Source organism: Medicago sativa, chromosome 4 (genome assembly GCF_051527215.1).
Source record: "Medicago sativa cultivar Bolivia chromosome 4, Bolivia_mono, whole genome shotgun sequence".
Classification (NCBI taxonomy): Eukaryota; Viridiplantae; Streptophyta; class Magnoliopsida; order Fabales; family Fabaceae; genus Medicago; species Medicago sativa.
The window spans coordinates 75,075,444-75,096,388 of record NC_140752.1 but is presented as its reverse complement, the minus strand read 5'-3'; the positions used below and the strand labels follow the sequence as shown (position 1 = coordinate 75,096,388).

General features: G+C 33.2%; 2 protein-coding genes across 2 annotated transcripts; both read right to left on the bottom strand.

The window, feature by feature from the left end:
• Positions 1–15: 15 nt before the first annotated feature.
• Positions 16–14,071, bottom strand: LOC146931880 (uncharacterized). The gene is made up of 5 exons (XM_085707705.1): positions 13,966–14,071; positions 725–822; positions 521–643; positions 209–427; positions 16–114 (listed from the first exon to the last, which is right to left on the bottom strand). Exons 1-5 carry the CDS (start codon positions 14,069–14,071, stop codon positions 16–18), a joined length of 645 nt encoding a protein of 214 aa, XP_085563831.1.
• Positions 14,072–18,176: 4,105 nt separating this feature from the next.
• Positions 18,177–20,676, bottom strand: LOC146931879 (transcription factor MYB106-like). Its single transcript, XM_085703454.1, has 3 exons — positions 20,420–20,676; positions 20,186–20,315; positions 18,177–19,413 (listed from the first exon to the last, which is right to left on the bottom strand). The coding sequence occupies exons 1-3, from the start codon at positions 20,550–20,552 to the stop codon at positions 18,459–18,461; spliced, it is 1,218 nt and encodes a 405-aa protein (XP_085559580.1). The 5' UTR covers positions 20,553–20,676; the 3' UTR covers positions 18,177–18,458.
• Positions 20,677–20,945: the final 269 nt, after the last annotated feature.

The window sequence follows — 20,945 nt, the reverse complement described above, 5'->3', positions numbered from 1 at the left end:
GAGTAGATCCAAAAATCAACACGCAATCCCAGCCATTTCCGCAATCATCACCAACTTGATAGAAGTAGTTCCGATATCCATCACCTGCGCAACTTCTCCTTCATAAATCATCACCTAACACAGAAAATAAATCAACATGTCAACAACCTAACAAAAAAAGACAGGCGTTGGTAAATATAAATATTCTCACAACAAACATTTTCCATACCAAAAAACCCTTGGATACATCAAATTCAGTTAACTTCTTCACGCACTCTATCTGAAAGTTGTTGACATCGTGATGATAAGAATTCAAAGGAGTGAAAGGGGGGAGATTAGGATCAAAAGTTGTCTGGACATTTGTTTTGTCAATCATAAAATGCATAGGAGGATCAAATACGGGAGGCTTAATCACTTTGCCAAACCTATCTTTCAGTTTAATCACGAACTTCATTTGATCCACAAATATAATAGAAACTCAAGCACCCAAGCTGATCCCATAAAAATCACGCAAGGATTTCCATCCCTTGGAGAAAAATACAGACCCATCAAGTCTTTCAACCAACACCTCAAACTGATTGCTCTTTGCATCAATCAAAGTCGCAAATCGTTGAACTTGGTCCCTAAAGTCGTTCGTGAACATGTTCGGTAGCATAACAACCCCCTGATGCAACAAAAAAAAAACGATTAGAACCATTACAGATAACAAAATAAAATGAAACATGTCAGACAAAATCATCTTCACCTCTTCAACATCATACTCGACTATGTACGTCCTAAACGTCACACAATACTTGTTGACAACACTTTCAAAGGATGAAACTGGATTTTTGAGCAAAAGACCTGCAACATCATAAAGGTTTAAAAAATAGGAAATGATATTAAAACACTTCGTATTTGTGAGAAAAAATAACCGTAGCACCTGTCAAGCAGTGATAGGACAGCAGAGTTTCAATACCACGACCCTCAATTGGAATCAACAATAGAATAATGGAAGGAGAAAGGAGGCTGATTTTAATATGCAAACCGTGTGGTTTTTTTTTAACTTGCAAACGGTGCTGTTTTTTTCGTTTAATATGCAACAGTGTGGCCTTTTTTTTTAAAGAAAATTTCAACCGTGTGGTTTTAATTCTAGTTAATGTACAATTGATTGAGTGTTATTTTATTTCCATTATGCAAATCGTGTGGTTTTCTTTTAATATGCAAAAGGTTCTGTATTTTTTTATATGCAACCGTGTGGCCTCCTTTTTTTTTTAAGAAATTTTCAACCATGTGGTTTTAATGCTAGTTAATATACAATTGATTGTGTGTTATTTTATTTCCATTATACAATAATGCTAGTTAATGTACAATTGATTGAGTGTTATTTTATTTCCATTATGCAAACCGTGAGGGTTTCTTTTAATAGGCAAAAGGTGCTGTTTTTTTTATATGCAACCGGTTGACCTCCCTTTTTTTTTAAAGAAATTTTCAACCATGTGGTTTTAATGCTAGTTAATATACAATTGATTGTGTGTTATTTTATTTCCATTATACAATAATGCTAGTTAATGTACAATTGATTGTGTGTTATTTTATTTCCATTATGCAAACCGCGTGGTTTTCTTTTAATATGCAAAAGGTGCTGTTATTTTTTATATGCAACCGTGTGGCCTCTTTTGTTTTTATAAGAAATTTTCAACCGTGTGGTTTTAATGCTAATCAATATACAATTGATTGTGTCTTATTTTATTTCCATTATACAATCTCCATTATCCAAACCGTGTGGTTTTCTTTTAATATGCAAAAGGTGCTGTTTTTTTTTAATATGCAACCGTGTGGCCTCTTTTGTTTTTAAAAGAAATTTTCAACCGTGTGGTTTTAATGCTAATCAATATTAAATTGATTGTGTCTTATTTTATTTCCATTATACAATTTTGTACGTAATTCACGGGTCTAATTTGGGATGGCAATTAATACAGCAATCGTGTGTTATTCAATTTCAAAAATTAAAATAATATGCAATCGTGTTATAAATGGCAGTTACTACAACCTATAATGAAATGACTTTATGGCGTGTATTAAAGGTGAGGAGGTCAAGCATCAACATAAATGCGTTAGAATGAGCGGGAAAATGCTAGCTTTAGGGTTAGGGTTAGGGTTAGCTTGACCTGACAAGCTTTAGTAAGTAAGAAGAGATGATAGAAGCGATAGGGTTAATATAGTAAAATTAAGCAGAGAAATTAGGGTAAATCTAGGGCAAAATAGTGCTTACGAGTTAACTTTAAGTAATAAGAGATTTCAGCAATATACTCTTTTTGTACGGTCTCTTTCACCGACATTAGCTTAAGAAAAGACTCATCACCAAAAAAAACTTAAGAAAATACTCCTTTAAAAAAACTATAAATACGGACAATAGATTGATCTAAACGGTAAGGAACTTGAGATCCTTAAATATATGATTTTGTGTATAGATTTTTTGTTGTTGATATGAAAGAACACACATTGTATATCTCACGAGTTCTTTGATAAAGATTAGTCTATGCAGTGCTAAAAACATTGTACCAATATTATGGTAACCAAAAAAACAAGACTTAAATGAAAAAATATATAATACTTTTACCAAATTATCTTTATCAAACATTGATATCCATTGTTGATATGTCCGAGAACATAACTAGGATAACGTGATCCCAAAGCTCATGTTCATGACGATTTGGTACGACGGATGAAGAGCTTCAATGCAACGGAGAATGTCATTCGATGGTGTGGAAGAAACCTGCAAAATAGGTAATTACTCTGATGCACATGTCAGTATGTGAACTCGAGATAGAACTGTGAGAAAAGCGTGTACAAATGCGATCATAAATGAAGCGTGTAAAAATACTTATATTGACGAGCTCGTTGTATCTACTTCCTAAAACCCGACGAAGAATATGGGAGTCGGTTAAAGATCAATTGAACGATTAGTATCAACCAAGATAGTAGGGCGCACATGTGACTTTCCCTAAACACGCTTCATGCAGGGTAACTAGTTTATCTACCTGTGTGAATTTGACCGTTGTATGGGCCAAAATCTGGTCCAAACCAATCGTAAAAAATAAAAAATGAATTATAATAAACTTAGAGTAGTACAAGTGATATTCATTAGAGAGGTATTCATTTTGTCCCAAATTAACTAATCTACCTACTTGGCAATTTAACATGTATACTTATATTTAAAAAAGATGTATGAATGAAGGAGATACCTTTCAATAACATGTATACTTATATTTAAAAAAGATGTATGAATGAAGGAGATACCTTTCAATAATGTCCCAAATTAACTAATCTAACTACTTGAGAGTTTCACATGCATACTTATATTTAAAAAAGAAAGAGATACCTCTCAAAAAAAAAAAATATTCACTACACTTAACTGTAGAGACTAATTCTTTAAGTTTGTTTAAGTGCAACAGAAGAGATTAATCATTCAAATCGAATAACCACGATAAACAGTAAAACTCTTTTTTAAGAAAATAAATAAAGGGTAGATAATATAATGAATATGTAGAAATATGAATTTCTTTTTTTAATACCCTACACGTCAAAAAAAGTATATGATAAAACTACCCCATTTTAAAAAATAATGATCAAAATGATCTAGTTTTGGGTCAACATTAGCTGGCTCCCCACTGTCATCGGCGAGACACATTTGTTTGCCAACTTTTTATTAACGTATATCTGACATCTTCAATTTATTTTTTTTAAAACTCGCCAATGACGGTGGCTGAGTTATATATTTTTTTAACTATTATCCTGAAAAAAGAATATAATAAAAAATACTAAAATATATTATTTACACCAATATAAATAAACATCTTCTCCTTTCATTATAAATAACAATTTTTCCAACTCACCAATATATTTATCTCATATCATTTTTTTTCATCATGTCTAAAAACCATGGTTCAATTTGATCATATAAGAAAACCATTTGAAATGTATATAACTTCAAGAAAGTCATTATTAGGGTTCAAGAAAGTGCTCAAACTTTTTTTACATAGCTCGTGATCCTACTTGCATTGACCGGTGATCTTTTTTTTTTAATGGGGAGCCTTTCATCTTGTTGGAAGATAGCAACGACAATGGAACAATATAAATGAATTTAAACTTCTCGAGACTAACACTGGTGTACAAGGTTATCTAAGTTAATGTATTTTTATCTGACAATTGTTTTAATATTGTATTATGTTTTATTTCAATAAAATTACATTTCACATTTATTTTGCCTCAAATAATAATATATTAATTGACATACTACAAATTAATAATAAAGAGACATGTTAAAAATTAATAATAATTATAAAACGATAATTTATAATAAAATACAACAATATGAAAATTAACCACTAGTGATTAGCACGAGTACAATTCTCGCAAATATGAACGGTCAACGAACACATCCCACATTCACTCGATGTTTTTTTTCACAAGGTCCATTTCAATCATAATGTGAGTACTGTTTGGTCAACCTTTATTTAGTCTTCGTATGGCCGGATTATGGAAAATCTTGGGACCTGGTGTTATACCCTAATTTTGGACCTAAAAATACTTGTTCAAATTCTCTTTCACCTTTGGTATATGTCTATTATTCTTGAAAATTTGCCAAATTTGTTATTGCTTACACTAACATTTCACTCTGCTTTATCTCTCAATTTAGCTTTACAAATCTTTTTCAACTGTGTATTTGTCCATGTTTTCTTGCATTCCAAGTCATCCAAAAAACATCCTTCTTGCATTTTTAGTCATTTGATATGTCTCTGATCAATTGCATCTTTCTCTGCATCTTATTTCAATATTATTTGCAAAATTCATGAAAAAGGGTATTTTAGTCATTTCCTGTATCCAAACTCAGTTTAGTCCTTTAAAAAAGGAAAAATTGTTGTTTGAGTCTTTTCAGTTGGTTTGAATAAGTCCTGCTTCAATTTCATGTCAAAATCCATTTTAAAAATTGCATTTGAAGTCATTTTGAGTCAGTTTAGCCCCTAGGGGCATTTTAGTCTTTTCATATGTCAAGACTCTGTTTAATTTCTAAAAATTGTCTCTGAGTCTTTTAATTTCACTTGCATAAACTCTTGCCTTGATTCTCTGTTAAAAAACCACTTTAAAAATTGCATCTGAGTCATTTTGAGTCGTTTTAGTCCCTAGGGGCATTTTGGTCATTTCACATGAAATTTTGGCAGAGAGAGGTTACTTTAAAGTACCTCATTTAAGTAGTTGGTTCGTTTTAGTCCATTTTGTGTCTTTTATTGGTTTCACTTTACGTTTATTCCAAATTACATTTTTTAAATTCAATTTTTTATTAAGTTTTTGCACTTTAGTCATTTTTCTTTCTTTTCTTCTTTAATTTTTTTTTTAATTTGCATTTTGGTCCTCCAAGTCAAACTTTTATCTTTTAGTTCTTTTTTGGTCAATTGCATTTCAGTCCCCAAAAATTTTAATAATTGCAGAATGGTCCTTTTTTGTCCAGGTTATTTTTCTAGTCTTTTTTTTATTTTTGCAGGTCAGTCCCTTAAATTTTCACAATTTGCAGAAAGGCCCCAGGTCCAAAATTCCAAGTCCAGAATCAGTTAAGGTCCAGAATACGTGGCAAACCCTTATTTGCTCACAGATACACATGTCAAGCTATAAAAGGTCCCAATCATCACAATCCCATAGAGATTGCGCCAACACATCAAAATCACAGAAACAGATCATCATTTTCTCTCTCTATTCTGTTACGATCAAAAATCCCAGAAAACTCAAGAACACAGAAGAACACACAAACCCTAACTTTCCCAGTAACAAAAATTTCTATCAATTGCAATGAATTCAAAGCAGTTCTCAGAGATTCATTGAAGAATCTTCATCATCGAACTCTTGCTTCTGCAATTCGAAGCTCAAGTTCATCACCTAAGTGACAAACCTGAACGATCACAGAAACAAAGCATCAAGAGTGAGAAGAAGAGAGAATCGAAGCAAGTTCTGAACCAGTGAAGAAGAAAGAGAAGAGAATAACTGATTTATTTTCAGTTCAAGACTTACCAGAAGCTTGCGTGGATCTTTTGTTCGAATCTCCAAATCAAAATCAGGTAAACATACAAAACCTTCTCGTTTTTCGCTTTAAATCATCATCGAAGGCTTAAAATTGAAAACAAACGGTGAATCGAAGTGAAAACTTCGAAAAGATTCGAAAAAGTTTGAAACGAAACCCTAAAATGTAAAATCACGAAGGTTCACCGTTTATTTTTCAAATCAGAGTCCAAATTCGTCATCAGCACAGAAAATAGGTCAAGTTAGGGTTTAGTTCCAAGAAGATTAGAAATTTTTTTCGAAACCCTAGAACGTAAGATTCGAACGTAGATCTGTTCGAATTTAAGCCTCGTTTCAAGAAACTAGTTCCAGAATCATAAAGAGGAGACTCAGATGAACACAATGATGTAAAAAAGTTTCAAAAATGTTCAGGTGTGGTGGCGCCGTCGGCGAACCACCACACCTCCGCCGTTGTGTTCATCAGAGAAGATGAAGAGAGAGATTGCAGAGCATCTCTCTCTAAAACGTTGTAGTGAGAGAAAGGGAAGAAGGAAATGAACTGGACCGGTTGTCTTGTGTTTATATAAACACATGAACCGGTCTGGTTCAGTTTGGTTCATTCCTTTTCTCAATCCACATCGTTGGATCTTTGGTTCGCCACGTGTATGATCCAGATGCCTTGCTTCCATGTGCCTGAACCACCTTATGGTGTGCTGCGTATTTGTGACCGTTTGATCTAGGGTTTGGGGATCCTGGATCAATCCAACGTCCCTGATACGTTTGGATAGTCCAGGATCCATTTTCCCTTTGGGCCTGGGTTGTTCTTTTCGTTTTTTTGGTTCTTTTTTCCATATGCACTTGTTTTCTTGCTAATTGCGCCCCTGTCTGTCCAAAAACTTTGATAAAAATTACTAAAAATTTTCTATGGGTTCTTGATCACTTTCTTGATGTTTTTGTGATGATGTTATGTGTTGAAACTGGATTAAAAAATATGTAGTATTTTCTTGTTAATTCTTTACCATATTTGTTAAAATTTGTGAAGTTTCCTATGTTTTTGTGTCTAAAAATTCTTAAAACTTCTAAAAAAATTCACACACATGTCTTGATAATTTTGTGGTATTTTTGTGATGATTTTGCATATTAAAAAAATTGATAAAAGATAATGTGATAATTTTCTTGTTATTTTGTGATATTTGGTATTAAAAAATTTGTGACAATTGCTTGATTTTAGTTCCAATTTTTTGATGAAAGTTTGTTACCTATACCATATGATTTTGTGAAGTTTTAGCTACTGTTTGTATGTGTTTTTTGTTGCATGTGTGTGAATTGGGTTTAATTGCTTGGTTTGCAAGTTATGTTTGTGAATAAATGATGCAAATATGCCTAGATATATCATGAATTTTGACTTGAATGTGTTCTTATAATTTTCATATCATTAATTGTAATAAAACCTTTAGAAAATTGTCATGATATGAGGATTATAGGTCACCTATTTGTCTTGATGTCATGGTAAATTTTAAGTGTATTTTGCCACTTTTAGGTTAAGAATTTCATTACTTTTTGTCAAGTTTTTTTTAGTATTTCTTTTGCTTATAATTTTCATGCCATTACACCTTATGCCACTAACCACTTTCATTTCATGTTTCATGCATTCCATAAGCTCCTCTCATCTCATATTCACCTCTATTTTTCTTGCAATTTAATTCTTGCCAAGATGTAGCATGTGGAAAAACTTAGGGAGGTGTATTTTACTTTTATGCAATTTTAATTCTTGCAAGATCATAGAATGTATCTAGGTCATGTGTAAAGGACTATGGACTCTAATAATGTACACCGACACAAGCACCGACACATGCACACACATCACATAGGTAGCCTTAGATGTATGGCTAGGATATGCATGTTTAGGATTGAATGTTTAGATGAATGCTTAGGATTTACACTTAGAAAAATCAATTTTCCAAAAAAATATGAACCAACTTCACTCAAGTCATTTTCATAATAAACCTTGGGGCCCAAAATCCCATTGATTTTCTCTTTTATTTTCTTAATCAAATTTTAATGAATTTTAATCATACTTAGCCTTTTTTTCAAAATAACAAATCAAACCCCACTTTTTCTTAAATCTCATGCCTTTAAGGCCTCTCAATCTCCATTCTTCAAATTCCAATTTTCAAACTTAAAATCAACCAACAAAAACAAAAAACATTTTTTGGAAGAGAACTACGGTGGATTTGATCCCTTAAAAGGGTACGTAGGCCAGGAATCAAAATTCCTTCAATTCAAATAAAATAAAAATTCAAACACATTCTTCTCCCTCCAATTCTTCACTTAGAAAACTCTTAGGCTTAATATCACTTTTCAAGATAGCATTTAAAAATAGAGCGCGCACGTAGAAATTAAAGACGGTTCCTATAGGATACTATAGTCGTTATGGGTGCCTAACACCTTCCCGTAGCGAAAACAACTCCCGGACCTCGATTCTCAAGGGTTTTGCTTATTTTTTCCCTTCCCAAGAAAAAATGAGATATCACCGGTTAAAACGGTTCAAACGTAATCAATGTTTGACACCCGAAAACCAAGATAAAACACCTGGGTCCAATAACTTATGTCGTGAACTTCTTCGAACCTTGTATTGTAGATGGTGTACACACTCTCATTTTCGTACATGACTGATACAAGGGTTTGGTAGTCATGATGAAAGGTAGAACACACGGAAATGACATGGGAACAAGGCGTATGTAAAGGCTGAAATTTCTCACAATCACACCACCCTGTCTCCATATCTGCCTTGAAAGTTCCAATTGACATTCCCTTCTTGTAGTTGATGGTTTCATGGATAGAGAAAGTATACATCTCTCAGTCGAATTGATCGACTTGGTGAGTGTTGGACTTATACACGACTTCCTAAATCGACTTCATGCAATGCTTACTCAAATAGGGTCACCGGAGAGACAAAATGTTTGGTGGTGGAAACATGATGGAAAGGGAGACTTCTTGGTTAAGTCTGTATATGAGGCTCATGCTAAAAGAGTGGTTGAGGAGTAGGTCATTCCTACCGATCTTGTGAAGGCGTTGTCTTTGGTTTGGAACTCTTGTGTTCCATCAAAAGTGATCGTGTTTTCATGGCAACTTCTTTAGAATAAGATCCATAACAGGGACAACCTTCTTAGGCGCAAAGTGATTTCTCGATAGGATTCAGGGTGTAATTTCTGTGTTGGTTGTAGGGAATCAATGTCTCATATATTTTTGTTGTGTGACAAAAGCCTCCCAATTTGAAATGGGATTTTCAACTAGTTACAGTGGCACTGCGTGCCCCATATGAACGATCATAATTTTTCTTTTATTTTTCGAATCTAGAGAGTGGTAGAAAGGGGAGATTATGTTTGATTCTTATGTGGCATGTTGTCATGTGTACTATTGGGAGCTCTTCCAATGATATAATTTATTGTTGTTGTTGTTGTTATTATTATTATTATTATTATTATTATTATTATTAATTTTTTTTTGGGGAAGGGAGGGGGGGGGGGGGGGGGGGGGGTCTTGTTTCTGTTGAGGATTTTGTGGATAGGGTCAAACCTTCCTTGTGGATGTAATGTAAGAACCCTGCTAGTCATTGCTCATTGTTTGGGTTGAAGGCCAATCCTGTCATGTGTTAATCATGTTAGTCTTCGATGCATGGTATCGATGTTGAAGGGCCTGGTGGGTTTTGTGTTGTTTGGCTCCTAGTTCTCGGCCGCCCCTTTGGGTGTTGTTCGTTGCTCTCTAGTGTTCTAGGGCATGTTCCTGTTTGGAGAAGTGTCTGGGGTCTTTGTGGTGCTCTCAGGTGTTGATGTTGTGCTTTTTGGTGGTGGCGGTAGTTAGATGCCAGGTGTTTTGCTCCGTTTAGTTTTTCTTTATATTTTCTTTATATCGTTCTTTGTCTTATCTTTTGTGAGGATGTCTCATGTATACCTTATACTCTGCCCAAGGGCGTTCGTCCTTGTACATTTGCTTGAGTTTCAGTTTTTATATAATGGTTTTCTGCCTTCATAAAAAAGGTTAAATTAAATATTGACTTCATGAAGGATAATATTTACTTCATGAAGGATAATATAAGCACTCTTTTAAACTCTATCTATGCATACGAAAGAAAAATTCTTACGTCTTTTAACAAATGCTCATAGAATAACTTGCTAAAAGACACCTTCATAAAAGGTGTCTTCTAGCAAAACATATATATATATATATATATATATATATATATATATATATATATATATATTTGCTACAATAGACCCACTCATTTTCATGAAGGTCTATTTTAGCAACCAACACCTTTTCTTTTGGACCAAAAACCCAATTTTTATTTTTTTGAAAATATTAAAACTCAAGGATACAATTGTAATTCAGGTTTGAACATTAATGTTTTTTTTCTTAATTCATTTTTTTTCTGCGTCTCTCTCCTCTCACTCTGATCCTCTCTCTTTCACTTCCCTCTTTTTCATTCTTCTTCCATTCCATCTTCTTAGCAAAAGTGATTATTCACTATTCACTTTTGAAGCTAGCATCCATATTTTCTCTAATTCTGAAAGTGCAACGTCGAAGGAACTGAGATTCGATTTCCCGGCCAAATGTTGTTGTGGTTTCTTGCAATTTTCTGGATTTGAGAGGGATTGACTTTGGTGAATTCGGATTCAACAGATTCTGTCACCTGTTGTTGTTGTTTGAATTTTTTTCTCAAGATCTGTTCCTCCTTGAAGAATTTTAGATTCGCTCCCATTGTTGTGGTAGTTCAATATTAGGTTGTTTGGTTGAAATTGATTAACCAAGAAGGGATGGGGAAGAACAAAGAAGAAAGAGATTGTATATACTGTACTGTTAATGTTTTGAAAGATCATTATTGATTAAGCACCTTCTTCATGAAATTGATCTCAATTTACAAAGAACAATGAAACTAGGAGAGGAGAGAGAGAGTCGAAGAACAAAAAAAAAAAAGAGAAAAAAACATTAATGATCAGATGTGAATTACAATTGTATCCTTGAGTTTTGATCTTTTCAAAAAAATAAAAATTGGGTTTTTGGTCCAAATGAAAAGGTGTTGGTTGCTAAAATAGACCTTCATAAAAATGAGTGGGTCTATTGTAGCAAACCCCTATATGTGTGTGTGTGTATATATAGGGTTATGTTACAAGCCACCCTTTGGTGGTGTCTTTTATCAAGTCACACCTTAAGGTGTGATTTTCACTTTTTAGTTATAACTTTGATAAAAGACACCTTCCTAAAAGTAAGTTGGTGTCTTTTCGCAAATGCTCATAGAGTAACTTGATAAAAGACACCTTCATAAAAGGTGTCTTCTATCATAACCCATATATATATATATATATGAGTTAGAACTTGTGAACAGTTTGATAATGTTTATTAGCCGGAAATATCAATATAATTATTAATATGTAACATGTTAAATAGTAGGGATGATATACTTCATCCTATATATAACCTTTAAACTGATTTGTGATAAGATAGATTTTTCACTGAACTATACAAATTGATCATTAATACTAGTAATTAAACAACATTATTTTTTCTTTCCTAAAACAACAACCGCAAAGAAGAGGCTAAGGTAACAACCAAGAAGTTTTTTTTTTTTGTCAAAATGAAGTCGACATTGCATTATATGTTACTCAACTCATTGAACTATGCTTATTAAGTACTCCCTATAGCCAATTGCAAACAGCTACTATAGCTAGCTAGCTCTACCTATGATCTTTGCATTATTATCAACTCATTGAACTATTCTTATTAAGTACTCCCTCTATCCAATTGCAAACAGCTACTATAGCTAGCTAGCTCTACCTATGATCTATAGCTTCATTATAGAAAAATGTTCATATCATAAGATTAAGGGTTGTGTTAACCGGTGCCCCCGGAGCACTGGTTAAGGAACCAAAAAAAGAAAGTTTTAGTTTAAAAATAACACTTTTTAAATCTTTAAAGAGTTGACTTCACAAGTTCCAATGCAATATTACTATACATGCTTCCTTAACCAGTGCCCCGGGGGCACTGGTTAACATTTCCCTAAGATTAATTAACCAAACCAATAGTATGCTATTCCAATAGTATGCTATTCCAATAATGCCATTCCAATAGTATGCTTGTCCATCCAATTTTTCGTGATCACTACCCTCAATAACTTGAAGAATATTTGTTGAAATAGGAGGTGTATTAATATTATTATCAAATCCACCACACGATCTAAATGCTTCCACAGTCGCCTATCATCATCAATCTTGTTGAAAGTTCAACATAGTGTTATTGTTATCATGATCATGAGTTCATAACCAGCTTCTGTGTTATGCTTAGTTAAATTGAATTGTTTCTATATCTCATCATCATCATCATTATATTGGTGCTATTGGTTAAAGGAAGTAAACTTTGATTGAATGGTTCAATATTATTGTTTGTCATAGGGACAGAAACAGGAAGAGGAACAGAAACAGGAAGAGGAAGCAGGGTTGTTCCCGGGAAGTTCCAAGTGGATGTAGGAGATTCAAGATTTTCATCATTGGATAACATCATGCTATGCATTTTGTTGTTGTTGTTGGTTTGTAACGTAGAACGGAACCGTAGGCTAGCAAGCGCTAAACCTAGATTGAAAAAGAGCAAGTTTGTAAGCGACAAATTTGTGAAAACTCTTTAAAATATTATCAAATGAATAAAAGTTGTCTCTTAGATTACAACTGTTAAACTTAAGCAGGGAGATAACAAAACCCTAATGGGCTGAAAATTACAAACTAAAACAAAAACAGAAAATTACTAAAATTCGACTAAAATAATAAAATATTAAGGAAACTCTCCTATATGAGTCTCCTCCACTTCTGAAGAATTCAACCCCGAGTTCTCATTCGGATAAAAAGCTTCTCATTCATGTCGACTCCTCCAATGAACAAGAGACCACCCTCCTGAATCCTATTGAGTGAAATGCAAAGACGATTTATTTTGGAAAATATAGTAGTTGTCTTTATGCAATTGAAGGAATGTAGTAGGTGCTCTTCCACCGCGAATATCCCACACATACATGATCTCATGCCTTCCAACACCATAAATTAATCCAACATAAGAAACACAAGTAACCCAATAAGTGTGAGACATTGAATATTCCAACCTGGCTACATCCATTCAGACACTTTCTTTTTTCATAGCCTCCAAATTTTCATTCTTTTTAATTGCCTCCTCTATTTTGGTTGCCAAGCTATAGTTTTTTTTCCAACGCATTGCCTTGAACATGACACAATATTGTGTTTTTTTCCTTCAAAACTTCTTGAAGATGACATAGACAAAGCATGATGTCAACATTATGATAAATCTTTGAATCCTCGGTTGTTTGCTTGGTATTAGCCTTTATAAATATTTTAATGAAATTTTGGATTGGCTTCATATAGAGCCCAGCGTCATTACATTAATCTATCGGCAATTCAGAATCTTTCTTTTCATCCAAAACACATGAAACAGAATCTTTCTTTTCATCCAAAACACATGAAATTGAAGGAAGTTAATCTCCCACTAAATCAGAATATAACTTTTTGACACTTTCCTCATTTACGCCTACAACCTTTCCAACTGCAGATCCATCATTTATTTCAGTTTTGTCATTATTGATGATGCTAAATGTTTCATCGACTTAATATTAAGATACCTTTTAATATAATACATTATCAAAACAAAATGTTCAACAATATCTTTAACCGTCTTATACGAGTTACCTGCCATTCTAGAAGCATGTCTCAAAAGGTCGGTCAATGAGTAATCTTTGTTGTAACAAAACGGAGAACGATATATCAAATTAGAGATTTTAAACTTGTAGTAATCATCCTTCAGTTTTTTTTTGTAATATCCACACTCATAGTATTCCAAATCAGATTCGGGTATGTTATGATTTTCTGTAAATATGATTGTTATTACGAACCTTAATACCTGGAATTGGTCCTCCTCCCATGTTCAGATTGTTTATGTTGTTGTTGTTGGCGTTGTTGATGTCGTCGTTAACCTTAGTTGTCAACGCCGCCATATCATTTGACATAGCTTTAATGACTGCAATTAAAGTTGCGATTTTCGTCACCGGTTGATCTCATATGGTTGATCATGTTAGGAAAAGAACAGGAGAAACCTGCTCTGATACCAACTAACGCAGAATGGAAACGTAGGCTAACAAGCGCTAAACCTAGATTGAAAAAGAACAAGTTTGCAAGCGACAAACTTGTGAAAATAAGGTTATGGAATCCACCATAAATTGAGAAAACTCTATAAAATATTATTGAATGAATAAAAGCGGCCTCTTAGGCCACAAATGTTAAGATTAAATAGGGAAATAACAAAACCCTAATGTGCCGAAAACAACAAACTGAAACAAAAACGGAAAATTACTAAAATTAGGTTAAAATAATAAAATAATGAGGAAACGCTCCTAAATCAGTTTGGACAATAAACTTTGCCATGCTTTTTCGGATATCCAAGAGAAGGTGGAAGTGAAGGTTAAATGAGTGGTGTGATTTTGTTGAGGAAAAGTCTTCCAGGTGGTTGTGGTTTGGAGGATTCAAATTCAAGTTGTCTTTGAACTTTTTTTATTTTGTTGGTTTCTCTAACAAGTACTTGCTTTTGCTTTCAAACAAGCACTCTCCCTTTTAGACTTAGATGAGATGGTGAATGATCTCTTTCATTTTAATCAAATATCTTGTGTTCTAATTCAGCTTAAAGAATGCAACAATGTTAAATTTTTTTAAGGGAAAATTTTGTCATTTACTATGGTCCTATCCAATTTAAAAGATTAATTTTTTTTTTTAACAAACGTTTAATCTTTGCAGTTGTAAGGATACCTCATTCAATTCCAAAAAATAAATATATGAATATAATTTTAACCAAGACACCAATAGCGTTGGATTTTAACCCTCGAGCAATAAAAATCCAGGCCATCCAAATCAAGCATTGTACAAAGAGTAGATATATGCCCTACCGGCTGATATCTTTAATTTCTATTTAATGCAACTTCTTAATTTGGCAGTGACAGTACAGTACGCAATCACTAAAAGATTCTACCAAACTTTGTTAAGTTTCATAAAATTTCAACAATGTACTCCTTTTGTCCTACACGTTTGTTTGTTTTATTATACATAACTTAAAGAAAATACTATAAATAAAAGAAAGACAGTACATTTTTACCGAATCATCTTTTTTAAAAATTGATATGCATCATCTTTATATATGTAAAGTGAAATAAAATAAATCGAGAGAAATATATATAAAATATTAATTAGAGAGTATAATAAAAAAATAATTTTTTGAAGGAGGAAAAAAATAATAATAATTAAGATCACATTGAATATAAAAAATAACAATTATTTTACAATACTATATTTTTTTTCACGGTAAGACAATTATTATAGTGAAAAAGTAACTAATATACAATTTATTTTCCAAGTAACTTAGTAGCTAAAAATACACATTTTAAAGTTAATAAATGGGGTGTTCAAGGTTCAAACTCCAGTATCTATCATACAACGTATGTAACAACTGAATTAAACTCACAAGAACCATTAATATAGTGACTATGTATGACCTCTCCTCTAAAAAATAGTGGATATGTTTAAATATACACACAAATACAAGGATAAATACATGGGCAGTGTCCTTTTTATTTCTATTTTTTTAAGACACCAATTTATTTCTTTTATAAAGTGGAGGGTTCTGTTCTGTACTTTCTCATTATAGATGCACTTTTTCTTTTCTTTTAAAAAAAAGGCTTAATACATCCCCAGGTCCTTTAACTTATGTTTTCTTCTCACTTCAGTCCCTTAACTATTAAATGTGTCAATTTGGTCCTGTAAGTCCTCTTCCGTATACTTAGTTGGTCCAATTTTATTAATTTTAAATCCCTCCCGTTGGATCAAGGAAGTTCATCATATCTTACCGTGTACCACCAACACCTAAGTATCTGAAATTTAATTTTTGAAAATAATATAAATCCATTTATATTAATTTAGAAATAAAAAAATCTAAAAATTTTGAAAAAATTGGAAAATTAATTTTCAAAAATAAAAAAAATCTAAAAAATTGGAAAATTAATTTTCAAAAATAAAAAAAAATTCTAAAAAATTTTGGAAAAAATTCTTTCACGGCATTTTCTACTCTTCTTCTTCTCAAACACCATCTTCATTCACTTATAGCCATTAAACCCAGTACAAAAATTTAAACAACACCAAAAAAAACCCATAAAATAATCAATATTTATTGCAAAAACTAGAAACATAATCCCTTCATCTTCAAGAACCCAGAAATCACAGTATCACTTAAAATCAAAATCATTTTAAAACAAACACAACCTCAACTTCATTTGATTCAATTTTTTTAAAACAAATTCCTATGATTTCAAAAACAATGAACTAAAAAAGGAAAATTGGATTTAGGGATTAATGGGTTGAGAAGACATTGTTACCACGACGAAACGCCGCCGCAGCCTCCGTCCATCCGTCACTATCAACGAAAACCACCAACGCAGGAGTTATCCTCCTCACATCCGAAAGAAACGCCGCCGCACCATCAGAATCAAGTCGACAGGATATCGCCGGCGTTAACTGAATCGCCGTCTTCTCACCCAAAACGCATCCTGATAGGGCTGTTTTTCGCAGCAATAGGGCTGCTTGTATGATGAAAATGGTCCAGAGAACAAAACCCAGTTGCCGAAAGTGGTGTTGAAGCCTTCTAATAATGGTCCTGCTGTGCAATCCAACTCGAAACATGAGAGCTAGAAGGATAGGAATCTATCTGAGGTTGCTATTCGGTGGAGACCATTGAATCTGTCTCACAAACACCAGAAGGAAAAGGTTTGTTGGATTTGTTGCGTTGGATTTGTTTTGTGGCGAGGTTTGTTGCGTTTGGGGTTGGAAGGGAAGGATGGGATGCGGTGGAGTTGTTGAAGGACAGGACGGAAATGGTGAATAAGAGGAGAGGGACGAAGAAGATGCTGGTGGTGGATGAAGAGAAGGAAGAAGGAAGAAGAAGGAAGAAGAAGAAGGAAGGGGTATAATAGTCGTTTTCCAATTTTTTAGATTTTTTAGAATTTTTTATTTTTAATATAAATGGATTTATATTATTTTTAAAAATTAAATTTCAGATACTTAGGTGTTGGTGGTACACGGTAAGATATGATGAACTTCCTTGATCCAACGGTAGGGATTTAAAATTAATAAAATTGGACCAACTAAGTAAACGGAAGAGGACTTACAGGACCAAATTGACACATTTAATAGTTAAGGGACTGAAGTGAGAAAAAAAAATAAGTTAAGGGACTTGGGGATGTATTAAGCCTAAAAAAAATAAGAGAATTGATAGTCCGATTATAGATACAACGCTAAGGTTTATATTTTTTATTATCTAAAATGATTTCTTAGAGATTTCTTAGAAATCGTGTTTAGCCCTAACACAACCTCACAAAATCGGCTTGTGAGGTGAAGATGCCCTCACTTATAAACATATGTTCATGCCTTATTGTATCCAATGTGGGACTCTTTAACACACCTCTTCACGACCAGCTCTATTGGATTTGATTTGTGGACATAAATGGTGGGTGACCCGATAGTGGAAACCTAATAGTAGGTGGCCAATAGATCTTGGAGAGACTGATACCATCTTAGAAATTGTGTTTGGGCCCATCACAACCTCACAAATCCGACTTGTGAGATGAAGATTGGGCATAAGACATGTTCATGTCTTATTTTATCCGAGGTGAGACTCTTTAACATGATTGACCACAAACATAACAAATATGTAGAGAACCTAATTGACTATATATGAATCTTTTGTTTAAGTTTAGAGGAGTGCTATGCATTGCTAGCAATTGTCTCATGATTGCATAGCGAAATAAGTTTAACCACTTAAAGTTTTTTCTGGCCGGAACAAATGCTGGGTGGGTTAAATGGTTAGCCAATTAAAACACTTGAAAGCCAGAATGCATGGGCTTAGGATGAGTTCACGTATTTTTTTGGCTCAATATATCATTTTCCTTAAGTTTAAGGAGACTTATTTTGATCTTGTTTTAAGAACTCTTTGATAGAGTTAATTAGAAAGAAATACCAATATAATTATTGATATGGAACATATTAATTAATTAGTAGGGATAACGCACTCCATCCTATATAGAAGTGATCTTTAAAATTTATGATAGGATACATGATACATTTTTCTCTAAACTATTCAAATTGATCATAAATACTAATCAAACAACATTATTTTTTCTTTCCTAAAACAACAACTACAAAGAAGAAGCTAAGGTAACAACTAAGAAGTGTTTTTTGGTCCAAATGAAGCCGACATTGCATTATTATCAACTCATTGAACTATCCTAATTAAGTACTCCCTATAGCCTAACAGCTACTATAGCTAGCTAGCTCTACCTATGATCTATAGCTTCATTATTATAGGACCATGTTCATATCATCAGATTCATTAACCAAACCAAGTATGCTATTCCAATAATGCTTATTCTCCTCGAGATTCACGTTACACATTATGCTTCCATCTTGATCACCACCCTCAAGAACTTGAAGAACATTTGTTGAAATAGGAGGTGTATTGATATTATTATCAAATCCTCCGCTTGCTCTAAATGCTTCCACAGCCGCCATAATATCATCATCTTGCTGAAAGTTCAACATAGTGTTATTGTTATCATGACCATGACCACCTTCTGTGTTATGCTTAGTTAAATTGAATTGTTTCCATATCTCATCATCATCATTGGTGTTGTTGGTTAAAGGAAGTAAACTTTGATTGAATGGTTCAATATTATTGTTTGTCATAGGAGCAGAAACTGGAAGAGGAACAGAAAGAGGTAAAGGAAGCAAGGTTGTTCCAGGGAAGTTCAAAGTGGATGTTGGAGATTCAAGATCATCATTGGATAACATCATAGCATACATACTATGCATTTTGTTGTTGTTATTGTTTGAGTCATCTTTGGTTGTTGATGTTGTTGGTTTAGACCATGAACTTTGCATTGCTTTGAGGATATCAAGACAAGGTGGAAGTGAAGGTTGAATGAGTGGTGTGATTTTGTTGAGGAAAAGTCTTGCAGGTGGCTGTGGTTTTGAGGATTCAAACTCAAGTTGTCTTTGAACTTTCAGTTTATTGGTTTCTCTAACAAGTCTTGCTTCTGCTTCCAAACGAGCACTTTCCCATTGAGCCATGTGACTGAGGTTAGCTGAGTCTTTGGTGTACTGAGAAGTGGAACTTCCAGGTGAATGATCCTGTTTTGGTTTGTGAGTTGTAGGGTCTATTCCCATTCTTGTTAGTCTTTTCTTGAGGTGTGTGTTCCAGTAGTTCTTGATTTCATTGTCTGTTCTTCTTGGAAGTTGAGCTGCTATGGCTGACCATCTGTGTGCACATAATCAATCATAACAAAAACATACTCAAATCATCTACACATCACTATGTAATCATATACGGTGTTAGTTAAATTGTACTCCTATACTGTAGTCCTCACTGCTACAGTTATTAATGGAAAAATTTAAGCCACTAAAAAAAAGTAATAGTACTTGAAAAGAGTAATAAAAAATGACATCATATTCATTTTATAAGTTGAATGTGTAAGGATGAGTTATATCAAATGCAAAACTTAAGAACCAAATACGTCAAGACCTTGAACGGACATGTAGCACTGCCTCCTAAGAGAAACATGTCCTTTTTTATTATAAAAAGTTATTATAGATACAAAATATTGATTATATCTAATGTCATTTAGAAAGATATACACAAAAAATAGATAATATATCCCACCACTAAGTGCGTTTTACCACTATTAATTGTTATTTTTTCAATTTTTGTGTGTTTATCTTTCCAAACGAAAGAAATTTACTGGATCTTAAGAGAGAGAAATAATTTAATTCTCTAAACTTAAATTTAGATTTTTGATGAAATATTGAAACTAGGACTTTTTGTTCGAAGTTAAGACTCTTTTGAGAGACTATAAACAGCATGTTGGTTGTTGCAACATATATCCATATATAAAAGCTACATATACTACCATAGTGGTCAACTTTCCAAGTTAGGACTCCTAAAAAAAAACTTCCCAAGTTAGGGAGAGTACTAGTAGTAAGCAATCATTTATATGTGGTCTGCTACTGGAAAAGGTAAAGGGTGTATTTACCTGTTTCCAAGAAGGGCATGAAGTTGAATAATAGTTTGCTCTTCCTGCAAACTAAACTTTCCTCTTTTTATGTCTGGTCGGAGGTAGTTAGTCCATCTTAGTCTGCAGCTCTTTCCACATCTTTGAAGCCCTTTTTATAAAAAATGTAAATAAACTTGTTAAAAAAAAAAAAACTATACACAAAACATATATTATCATATGCATATCTTGAAGAAAAATATATTAAATACCAACCAGCTTTGGCAGGCAATGCACGCCAGCTTCCATGACCAAATTCTTCAATATAAGCTATGAGTTTTTGGTCTTCCTCAGGAGTCCATGGTCCTTTCTTCAATCCAACTTTCTCACAACAAGGTGACCTACCCATTTTTCAAACTCTAGACTATAGAACAAAACCAATCAGTGAATGTTTTGGGAGATTTATCGTACAAAGGTAGTCAAATAAAAGATAGTGTAAGACACAACTAATAAATTGTTCAATGATAGAAAACATCTAGGAGAGCGACGTTATATATAGAGGATAAATGTGTAGCATATGGTTGTACAATTAAGTAGTAATTATGATGCACTGTACGTGACTTTTGAAGTGAGGTTCTGTATCTTTATTTTCCATACCGGTATCTGAATATATAACGGATAGTAATATAACTATCATAATATTTACTTTAAATTAAAAGGACTACTAATATATATTTTCCCCCACCCCCCAAATATTATATATATATATGGGTTTTGTTACAAGCCACCCTTTGGTGGTGTC

Bases quoted from the DNA above. Each gene is read 5' to 3' on its own strand.
- LOC146931880 (XM_085707705.1), bottom strand. From the start codon at position 14,071: ATGTCAAATGATATGGCGGCGTTGACAACTAAGGTTAACGACGACATC. The intron at 823-13,965 runs GTATTAAGGTTC...ATGATGTTGCAG, and splicing joins GGGAGGAGGACCAATTCCAG to GTCTTTTGCTCAAAAATCCA. The intron at 644-724 runs GTGAAGATGATT...TTGTTGCATCAG, and splicing joins TCGAGTATGATGTTGAAGAG to GGGGTTGTTATGCTACCGAA.
- LOC146931879 (XM_085703454.1), bottom strand. From the start codon at position 20,552: ATGGGTAGGTCACCTTGTTGTGAGAAAGTTGGATTGAAGAAAGGACCA. The intron at 20,316-20,419 runs GTTGGTATTTAA...TTTTATAAAAAG, and splicing joins TGCATTGCCTGCCAAAGCTG to GGCTTCAAAGATGTGGAAAG. The intron at 19,414-20,185 runs GTAAATACACCC...ATGTGCACACAG, and splicing joins CATGCCCTTCTTGGAAACAG to ATGGTCAGCCATAGCAGCTC.